The sequence below is a fragment of the Neophocaena asiaeorientalis genome, unplaced genomic scaffold (assembly GCF_003031525.2).
Source record: "Neophocaena asiaeorientalis asiaeorientalis breed wild unplaced genomic scaffold, Neophocaena_asiaeorientalis_V1.1 scaffold77, whole genome shotgun sequence".
NCBI classification, from domain to species: Eukaryota; Metazoa; Chordata; class Mammalia; order Artiodactyla; family Phocoenidae; genus Neophocaena; species Neophocaena asiaeorientalis.
In genome coordinates this window covers 8,984,478-8,995,739 of record NW_020174645.1, presented here as the reverse complement: position 1 = coordinate 8,995,739, position 11,262 = coordinate 8,984,478, and the positions used below count along the sequence as shown (strand labels likewise).

The following is an 11,262-nucleotide window of genomic DNA, read 5'->3' as shown; positions in this document are numbered from 1 at the left end:
GGCGGAGAGAACCGGCGCACAAGCCTTCTTCCTCCCCTGCCGGCCCGGGCTGAGGCGCCCATCCCCCGCCCTGAACCCCTGTCTCTCCCACCCCACCCTTCTCGGCCTCACACGGACAGAGAGCGGGGCCGGGTGTGCCCCCGTTCGGAAGCCTCGTTTCAGCACTTCGGACAGCGCCCGGGAGCCCCGGGCCCTTTTGGTTGGCCATGGCGAGCGTTCAACAAGGAGAGAAACAGCTTTTTGAGAAGTTCTGGCGAGGAACCTTTAAAGCCGTGGCCACCCCGCGTCCCGAGAGCATCATTGTCGCCAGTATCACGGCCCGCAAGCCGCTGCCAAGGTAATGACCTCCTGCTTAAGAGGGGAGACCCTGATGGTCCCCCTTTCTGGCCTGTGCCCCAGAGCCCTGCGGGGTGGAGGCAGGCAGCCGGGCCAGAGCCCCTGTCTTTTCCCGTCACTACTCTGTATCTCCCACTGGAACATGGGAGAACGAATTGCTTGTGTGAGGTGGCAGCTGGTGGGAAGGGACGGAGAGTCTTTAAGGGGAGCGACGCTCAACCGGCTGACCTGGCAGCTGCTGTTTGAAAGGTTTTGCTGTCTTTGGGTGGGCGGTGGAGGTGGGAGATGACTGAGAAACTTTTCTTGATATCCCAGGGCTCCGAGGGCAGGGGGTGAAGGAATGGTGGATTTGCGGCAGTTAGCGGTGTTGTACCAGAAGAGATGAGGATTGAACTAGCTCAAGCCTTGTTCAGAGACAGCGGCACATTTCCGTGCTCAGCTCAGAAACTAGTGAGCTCTGACTGTTTTGACAAAAGCCCATATGCTGTTCCCTCAAATACACCCTAAACAGCACCCTCCTCCACACCTTCCTGGCGGCGGCTGCTGCTGAATTATCTGGTCTCCAGCACGCAGAACCAGGAGTCTGAGCTCAAGAGTCAGGGAGGAGCCTTCCAAGATCGTGAAGATGGTCTCAGAAGAGTTTTATTTGGTTTTTCAAAAAGAATCTGATTGCTTTGAACTCAGCCATAAGAACCGATCCTCGGGTGGTGGTATAGAAATAGTGTGATGGAGGGGGGACGAGGGAAGAAATGAAAGAAAGGCAGAAAGAGGGAGAAGAAGATGTGGGGTGAAACTGAGAGGAGGTTGGGGGGAACAGAAGCATTCCAATACAGAGAAGACCCAATTGTTTTCATAGATCATTCAATTTAGAGGAGTTCGAGAACGAAAGGAAGAAGCCTGTGCCCTCCGTCAGGGAAAATCAAGGCTGAATGAAAACTCTTCTTTTGCTGGTGTTGGATGAGTGGTTGGGTGGGAGAAAAAGAAAGAAGTGGACCAGGGGAGACCACTTGGAGGATTTATTAATCCTGGCAGGCTGCATTAGGGAGTAGATTGAAAACATGTCTGGGAAAGTGCTTCGGACAGAATGCCTGTTGTGGCACAGCTGCATCTGAACTCCCCAGTGGGTGTGGGGCGGGGGACTGATGGGGGAGTTATATTTTAAGGATCAAACTCAGACTGGAGAACTTTTCATAGTCTGATAGAGACCTGGCTCGTACAGGTCTTTAAGAAAAACGGGTACCCCACGTTGGGAATGGCTGAACTAGAAACATGACGGGCCAGCAGGATGTAGCAGACGGCAAGTGGCGGCAGCAGCAGCCAGTATTTGTGGCTGGGGTGAGGGGACATCCTCTGACACAGGCTGGAGAAGGGGAACAGTAACACCAAATGCCACCAAAAGCTGGTGTTGCTCTGCTTGGAAGGAGGTTCTTTGTAGAGAGCTTTGACATCGGTGGTTTTATCTTCCTGGGTTTCTGCCATCCATTCCACCTTCGGAGTGCACCTCCTGTTGACAAATCAGGTGCTGCGTTGGCCAAAGGATATGCCCTTGTAGAAGGGACTAGAGGAAATTTCATTGGAAACTAGAAGTGTGGCAGTTGGTCCCGAGTATTCCATGTATTTCAGGGGTGCAGGGAGAGGAGAGCAGATTCCTGGTGGTATTTTAATTCAGATAAGCATACCTGATGGCCACCTTGCTTGGTCCGAGGGCAGGGGGTGAAGGAATGGTGGATTTGCGGCAGTTAGCGGTGTTGTACCAGAAGAGATGAGGATTGAACTAGCTCAAGCCTTGTTCAGAGACAGCGGCACATTTCCGTGCTCAGCTCAGAAACTAGTGAGCTCTGACTGTTTTGACAAAAGCCCATATGCTGTTCCCTCAAATACACCCTAAACAGCACCCTCCTCCACACCTTCCTGGCGGCGGCTGCTGCTGAATTATCTGGTCTCCAGCACGCAGAACCAGGAGTCTGAGCTCAAGAGTCAGGGAGGAGCCTTCCAAGATCGTGAAGATGGTCTCAGAAGAGTTTTATTTGGTTTTTCAAAAAGAATCTGATTGCTTTGAACTCAGCCATAAGAACCGATCCTCGGGTGGTGGTATAGAAATAGTGTGATGGAGGGGGGACGAGGGAAGAAATGAAAGAAAGGCAGAAAGAGGGAGAAGAAGATGTGGGGTGAAACTGAGAGGAGGTTGGGGGGAACAGAAGCATTCCAATACAGAGAAGACCCAATTGTTTTCATAGATCATTCAATTTAGAGGAGTTCGAGAACGAAAGGAAGAAGCCTGTGCCCTCCGTCAGGGAAAATCAAGGCTGAATGAAAACTCTTCTTTTGCTGGTGTTGGATGAGTGGTTGGGTGGGAGAAAAAGAAAGAAGTGGACCAGGGGAGACCACTTGGAGGATTTATTAATCCTGGCAGGCTGCATTAGGGAGTAGATTGAAAACATGTCTGGGAAAGTGCTTCGGACAGAATGCCTGTTGTGGCACAGCTGCATCTGAACTCCCCAGTGGGTGTGGGGCGGGGGACTGATGGGGGAGTTATATTTTAAGGATCAAACTCAGACTGGAGAACTTTTCATAGTCTGATAGAGACCTGGCTCGTACAGGTCTTTAAGAAAAACGGGTACCCCACGTTGGGAATGGCTGAACTAGAAACATGACGGGCCAGCAGGATGTAGCAGACGGCAAGTGGCGGCAGCAGCAGCCAGTATTTGTGGCTGGGGTGAGGGGACATCCTCTGACACAGGCTGGAGAAGGGGAACAGTAACACCAAATGCCACCAAAAGCTGGTGTTGCTCTGCTTGGAAGGAGGTTCTTTGTAGAGAGCTTTGACATCGGTGGTTTTATCTTCCTGGGTTTCTGCCATCCATTCCACCTTCGGAGTGCACCTCCTGTTGACAAATCAGGTGCTGCGTTGGCCAAAGGATATGCCCTTGTAGAAGGGACTAGAGGAAATTTCATTGGAAACTAGAAGTGTGGCAGTTGGTCCCGAGTATTCCATGTATTTCAGGGGTGCAGGGAGAGGAGAGCAGATTCCTGGTGGTATTTTAATTCAGATAAGCATACCTGATGGCCACCTTGCTTGGTAACTTCACCTTTTGCCTGTCAGTCTGTTACTGTCATGCCTTTTTTCCTGGTCATACTCTCAGTCATATGGATTGCTCACGAGGTCTCCCACCCCGCATGCTTCTGCAGCTTTGTGCAAATCCCGATCTAATCCATATGAGACTCATAATAGCCAGCCCTCCCCACCCAGGCGTCATTTCACTCCTGAGTCTCCTTCCCCCTGAAAACCACTCCCGAGGTGAAAGTCTGAGCATTTAGTCCCTAATTTATGTCGTGCTGAAAGGATCCTCTTTAATACTTCTGTAACAGGCGTGGCCTCTCTGTAGGATAGATTCCACTTTGCGTTTAAGTCTTCAGGAGGGGCTGGGTTGGAGTTGTCTTTTAACAGACTGGCTGTAAAGCCTGAAACATCCACATTTGCACCCACGCCAGCCACATCCAGCGATGGTCAATTTCTACCTCCTTTTTAAGGTTCTATGCTTACTTAAGGGTGAAAGTACCATGTTTCTAAAGCAGAGTTCTGAGGAAGGAAAGGGACAGAGGCATGAGCTTAGCATCAGCAGCTTCCTCTACAGGCAGTCTGGGGACTTGGTCTCATCAGAAATGTCTAGTTCCATGAATGAGGCCCAGCTCACAGTCAGCGGATCTGCCCAAGTAGCTGTCTACAGGGAGCTGGGGGAGGGGGAGGAGGAACCACCAGCCAGTCCTGTTGGTTGCACACTTAATACTTGTTTATGGATGAGGGCTACTACCCACTGAGGAACTTCCCCAGGATATTTTAAGTCTGTTTCTGAAGATAATTTAGTACCAGGATAGAAGCTTACATTCAATTCGTTGATTTCATAGCAATATGCATACATCATACAACCTTACTCCAAGCAAAGCATCCCCTGGTCCCTCCCTCTCCGCCTCTGTGAGGCATACTTGATGAGGCAATATCTTTATAATGTATCAAGTTGCGAGCAGATGTCTGACTCAAATGTCCGAACGGTGTAGCAGTGTGGGAGGCGGTGCTTAAGGGCTCAGAGCTGAGCTTCGGCCCTAACACCGGTACTTGGTTCTGCGGTTTATCTGAGTGCCTTAGGCAAGTGGCTCTACCTTGCTGAGCCTGTTTTGTCAGCTTGAAAATAGAAACAATAATCGTAGCTGTCTCAGGCAGTGAGTTAGGAGGACTGAGTCAGGTAAAGCACTTCCCACAGTGCGAGGGACAGAGTGATTGTTTAATACGCACTGCCTCTAAAACAAACAGCTCAGAGCTATAATGGCCAAAGGAAATCTACAGTTCCTTCCAGTATTGTGTTTTTCCTGCCTACCCATTTCTCACCCTGATAATGCTGACCATAAAAATTGTGAGATTTCAGCTCCTGACAGGCGACAGGAGGTGGGGTGGGTGGGATGAGAGCAGTCCCATATTTTCCTCCGTAAGGTCCTATATTTCCTTCCCTGAGGGGAGGTTAGCTGCTTTGTGATCTGATGCTTTCAGTTAGGGGGTGGAGCGCTGGTGAAGAATTGTCTGGATTCAGAATGGATTGGTACGACATCCCTATGGAAGATTACTCTGTTTTGTGTAGGGATGACCAAGCACTGCCAGTCTAGCCAAGGCTCAAATCCCTTGAAAACCATAGTTTGAACCCCTAGCCCATCAACTCTAGAGTGACAATATCATTTGTAGTTCATATCAAGAGTGAAAAGGGTTGCCTGTGGGTGGTTCTTCCAGGATGGACGCTCTAATGGGAAGTATCCCAGGCAAACCTCACCCTGTACCAGCTGGAAGAGAGCCAGCATGAATCAATAAGATACTTGGAGTGTAGGAGACCCCCTCTTTTGTTCCTGCCAAAGAAGTGCAGTCGTTTTCCTGGCATTAAGTCATTCTCTTTTTTAATTGCTTAATCCAGAAAAGTTTTCACCTGAGAAGTTTAGGCTCAAAGTGGGAAACCTAGTGTCGGAGGCCAACTCAAACTGTAATATTCAGATCAACAAAGAGTAGTTGAGGACTTAATGAACACGTAACTATCACTTGTAATTAGTATCTCAGTTGTTTGTAGATACAGGAGTGTTTGTAAAGGGCTAGAGAGGTGGCCCCCTTAAGTAGACTATGCATTCCCTTTACCATTCGTTGGGCAAGCTATTAATTTTCTTCGAAAATCCTTTCCGTGCAGAATAGTCCAGAAGCAGACTTCAGCCCAGTCCCTGTCTAAAGGATCATAAATTCCAAACTATTGGAGATTTTACTGCATAAAGGGAAAGACGGCCAAATTGTAAGGCAGGGGAAATGCCTTTGAACCACTTAATTCAAGTCTCCCCTTCGTGCCAAGAGATCAGTTAGCACATTTGTGCTGACTCTGTCTCTAGGAGCAGAGTGAGGGGCTGTTGGGAGGCGATGTCCTGTGGTTAAGAGCCAGGAGACGAGGGTCAGGGAAAATGCTTGCCCTGGCGATGAATGAACATTTTCTCGGGAAAGGGAGTGTTACTGTTTGGGTCAAACCTTTCTCCTTCTGAAAGGTGAAATTGGTTGAATGGTGTACAGGGTCAATGAGGGGATCGTTTCTGACACTGCCATGTTCACCCGGCAGCTGTGCTGTCTTAGAGACCCGAGCTGCGGTAGATGTTCAATGAAAGTTGGATGCATTAATTGAATGAGTACACATGGTCCAGATCCAGTATCAGATTAGCCCTCTCCCAGCCCCACCCCGGTCCTGACAATCTGAGGACGCTGGTCAGTGCAACCCGGGAGGCTGGGAGACACACACACACTGCAAATAGATTTGACTCTCACTAGTGTCAGGATGAAGCTCTCTAGATATAGATGTCTGTGTGGCTGGGTGAGTGAACATGCCGGCTTGTCCGGGGGCAGGAGGTCGAACTTAATGTCACTTGGAAGTGCTTTCCAGGCCCGTGTCAGTCTCCGTTAACTCCACCCCGACTCCAGGCCACCAAAATGGGGCCACGTCCCTAAAAAAGCCTACCTCCTATAAATGAGGATGGAAGCCTGGGTCAGGTGCCTTCTGCTCCATGGCACCTCAGTCATCCCACAGGGGCACAGTACATTTTTTAAAATATCGTTTCTTTCAGAGTGGCTGGACTTACCTTCCTGCAAGGTGGAAGAGTTCGCAGGGGCTTAACGAAACCGGAGTTCTGTAATTGCTTGTTAGTAAGACTTTCTCTGAGGTGAGAGAGAATATTTCTGGGGTGGAAGAGGTAGAATGGTGAAGAGCTTGGGCTCTGAAGTCAGGTGGACCCAGGCTGACATTCTGCTGGGCTACTTCCCAGCTCTGGAATCTGTTAGTCACTTCACCTCTCTACGCTTCACTTTCCCCATCGGTGAAATATTCATCTCACGGAGTTGTAGTGAGATTATTCTCACTACAGTCGCCTAAAAGAGCCCCTGGGGATTTGTACAGAGCTGTTTTAAAAATCCGACAGGACCTGAAGGCAAACTAATCGCAGGAAATGTTTCCTTTTACTGTTTACAGATGCTCACTGGCTCCGTGGCTTTTGGCAAGCAACTTGACCTTCTCAATATCAGTTTCCTCATCCATAAAATGGGACTAATAATAGCAGCCACCTCCAAGAGCTGTTGGGAGGACTGAATGAACTAATGTATGGGAAGCACTGTTTGGCACACAGTGAGGGCTCCATCAGTGTTAGCTCTTACCATTAATAATAAATGATCGTTTTTATTATTCCTACGTGTCAGGCCCATCAGGGAGGAAAAGATGAATGAAATGCAGTCTTTCCATTTGAGGGCCTCGGAATTTAGCAGCAAAGGGAGACATAGACAGGAGTGTGTATGACTGAGGCAGATCATCTTAAGTACTATAAATGTAGGTAGGAATAAAGAAAGGGGGATGTGGAAAACCAGAGGAAGAAGAGACCCTCAGTGAGACCTGGAGTCCCTTGCTTATTATCATACAGTAATCCTTAGTTATCTCATCTGTAAAATGGGAATGATTCTTTTTCTTCATCAGTTTTACCTACAATGCAAGGAATGATCAGAATGAATACAGCCTTTACTCCCCGTAGAGTCTCAAGAAAGAGCTTTCCTTTTCCCAGAAGAAAAAGCAGGTTAAACTCTGGAGGGGGCATTATCTGTGGGGAGTCCCAGTCAGTGCTAATGAAGGGAGGCTATGGAAAGGAACTGCCCTTATAATAGAAATCTCCTGACTCCCCTGTCAGTGGCTTAAGGATACAGACTCGGGCATGGGCTGTTAGGTTTCTTGTCCTTCATGGTCCAGCGCTGGCTAAAACAAAATCCAGTCTTCATTCCTCAAGCAGCCACCGACGCTGGGGGGAGCAGAGGGAGCCCATACATGTCAAAGAGAAAATAAACCACCGGGGAATGAATGTACAAAGAAGAAGAAGCTGCCTGTGGCTAAAAACCAAAGCTGTACTTCATTCATTCAACAATTTTCTTGAGCTCCTGCTTGGTATAGCAGTGAACAGCATGAAGCCCCCCCGCTCTCATGGGGGAGAAAAATAGTAAATGAAGAAACAAACAAATAATATAAGGTCAGGCGGTAGTAAGTGCTTTTAAAAAGAATGAAGCTGAGCAAAAGGCTAGAGGGTGGGGGCGGGGATGGCTTTATTGGATGGAGTGGCCAGGGACCTGGAGAAGGGAGGGAGCCAGCCATGAGGATTACTGGGGGGAAAGTGTTTGAGGGAACAGCATGTGCAAAGGCCCTGAGGTGGAAGCATGTTTGATGTATTTGAGAAATAGCAAGGAGGTCAGTGTGGCTGGAGCAGAATGGGTGAGGGGGAGACTGACAGGAGCTGACTCCCTAGACATAGGCAGGAAACAGATCAAGCAGGGCCTTGTAAGACATCTAAGGACTTCCCAGGTCCTCAGCTCCTAGGCTGGGGGGATGGAGGGGGTCGCAGGGGCGCTCCTGCCCTCTCAGTCAGGGTCCCTGGTCTGATCTGCTTCTCTTGGCTCCTCTCTCCCGACTCTAGTGCAACCAGGAATGACTTTGAATGGCTGAGTCGGAAGCTTAGCTGGGCCCCTCCATGTGTTATGGACAAACATGAAATTTACACGTCACTCTGATTGTGATCAATCAGATTAGGAAATTGAAAAAGACACTGTTTAGACTTCCAAACAGAAGTGGCAAATCTTATTCCCATGACGGTGAGGGCTTGGTGTATCTCTCATATCCATGGGTGCAAATCTATACTATCCCTCTCACCTCACGGCCCCCTTTGCCACACACCCTTGAAGCTACAGTCTGCGCTCGCAGGCTCTTTCTCTCCCTCTCTCTCCCCCTCCTTCCCTCCTCTCTCTCTCTTTCTCTCTCTCTCTCTCTCTCCCTCCTTCCCTCCCCCATCTCCACTGGAGATTTTGCTGAGGGAGCTCCCATATACCACAGCCTGTATGTAGAGCTCTGAGAAATAAAACACAGAATTAAGATGTCATAGAGACAAAGCCAAACCAAATCCAGGAACAATGCCGAACCCTAAAACAGTCATTAAGTAATTCACGTCTGCATTTGTCTGTTGCAAACAAATACTAAGATCCTCTGGACGCAATGTTTCTCATCAGGAGAATCCCTTCGTTGCTGAATTCCCTGGGCTTACATCCCGCTGCCGGGTTCGCTGAGCAGAAACACCAGCGGATCACTGTTCTCTGGCTTCATTGAAAGTGAAGCTTAGGCAAGTGAGCTGGGATTTTACAAGGCAGTTACCACTCCTACGGGAAGAGAGGTGCCATCTGGGCCTGACGCGTGTGCATTCATAGTGTGTGTGCGCACTTGCTCATGGTGGGAACGTGTGTGCCGAGCTCCTTACGTTATTATGTGCCCAGCCCTGTGCCAAACACGTTTCATCTGTTGTCTGATTCCATCCTCACAGTAACTTTAGGAGAGAGGTATTTTGAAGACCCAATTTTACAGATGAGGAAACTGAGGCTCAGAGAGTAGAAGTGACCTGCTCATGGGAACGTGGCTGGTGAGTCAGAATTGGAATAAAAACCCAGAGCTTTTAACTGAGAAGTTTATAGTCTAGTACACTTTGCAGAAAAGGAAAAGCTGAGACCAGAGAGTTGAAGTGTGGCTTGTCCAAGGTCACGTAGTATGTAAGTACGAAACCAGGATCTGAGATCAGGTCTGCTCAATGGCAAGTACATTCTTCTCTACCTGCTGTACATCCTGTCACTGTGGTTTGGATTTTAAGGTCATGGGTGTTTTTGTGTTATTTTAATCATCTTATTTTACGTCCAGTCAGCTTAGGCAATTGCCATTGTTATAATCCCATCTCACACCACTGTCCGTAACACTGTCTTCCTCTGTCCTTACCCTTCTTACCCATCTCCATGTCGAGCTAGAAGAACCTCTTTGAAAAGTAATCCAGACCATATACACTCTCCTTACCCTCGTCTAAAGCGCTGCATCACTGTCCATTGGCTTGCAGAACTTTAGGCCTTGGTGACTCCCTGCCATGGTACAGCCCCTGGCCACCTTCCCCAAGATCATTTCTAAAATGCTGCTTCTCGCTCCGGCTGCATCCCATTCCTCCTTTTAGTCACTCAAATTTTCCATGCCCTTCCTGCCACCAGGCCTTTACACATGATGCCAAGAAAGCTGTCCCTCTCCCTTGGTGCCTAATTTATACCTACTCCGCTTTCAGATCTCAGCTCAAATGTCATCTCCTTAGGGAATCCTCCCACAATGCTCTAGACTAGGTCACACCTGGCATTACAGACTCTCATCACTATAGTACCTCTCTTGGTTCTCGACACATTAGTAATTTTACGCTGACTTACGGGATCATTGGTTAAAGTGTACCTCTTCTAATACACCGAAAGCACCATGAGGATGCGGACTGTGTCAGTCTGCTTGTTGGTTTACCTTTTTCACTTGAGACATAGTAGGGGGCCAAACAAATGTTGGTTGAATGCATGAATTGTAGCAATTTCACCTCATCGAATCATTCTTATACCTAATAGTCTGAACCACATGGAATGTCCAATATTCAAAAACAGCAGTGTTTCCTTTGATTCACAGGAGAACTCTTTGAACTACTGAGGGTGGAGACCATGTCTGTCTCATTCCTTGCTGTATCTCAGCACCTAGAACAGTGGCCCGTGGTTGGCCCATTTTCTTTAGACGTTTGTTGAATGAATGATTGAGGGTATATAAGTGCATGGTACAGATGAGGAAACTCAGAGACCTACAGACATACATCTTCAGAATTTTAGAGCTAAAGGGACCTTTAGGAGATTATCCAGTCTCCTCATTTTACACGTGGAGGACAGAAAGATATGTTTTATAATATTTATAATGTGTCGGAACAACTGTACAGATATAATTTATAAATACACTTATCTGAGGGTTCATTCTCAAAACTTCTTACTGAGAGAGTTAAGAGGTCAGAAGGTTTCCAGGACCTGCTCACGTAGTTCGGCTCCTCATTTTGCAGATAGGAAGACTGAGACCCACAAAAGGGGAAGGACTTGTCCAAGGCCCTTACGTAGCCTGATTCAGCCTGGGTGAGCTCTGGGTTCGGTGAAGTGGTGTTTGCCCAACATCAAGGTTTGTGTGTGAGCTTTCCTGCTGTGATCAGGAGATCAGACACTGCTCGCTCTTGCCCCCGACCCCTCTCTGTGAGATATGGCATCCTGCCCCATGAAGACCTCTTGTGACATATGCCGCCCAAAGCCCGGTCTGGGGATCCTGATGAGATGTCCATCTGTACTCAGCCTGGCTGTTCTTGGGATCATATTTCAGAGCTTTCAGCCACTAAGGAGGCTTTTCTCTGGCCAGCCGCCCTGTCCAGCCGCCCTTCCAAGGCCAAGCGGCAGGTGATTCTGGGGCCCAGCCCACTCCCATAGAGGGTAGGTAGGCTCGGGGCAACTCTTTACCGTGTGGACGGTTT

At 48.6% G+C, this 11,262-nt stretch overlaps 1 protein-coding gene across 1 annotated transcript in view; it reads left to right on the top strand.

Annotated features, from left to right (window-relative positions):
- Positions 1–206: 206 nt before the first annotated feature.
- Positions 207–11,262, top strand: part of SRRM4 (serine/arginine repetitive matrix 4) — a 156,400-nt gene continuing 145,344 nt past the window's right edge. Inside the window, exon 1 of the mRNA XM_024758711.1 lies at positions 207–337. Coding sequence (XP_024614479.1) covers positions 207–337 — 131 coding nt within the window. The remainder of the gene's footprint in view (positions 338–11,262) is intronic.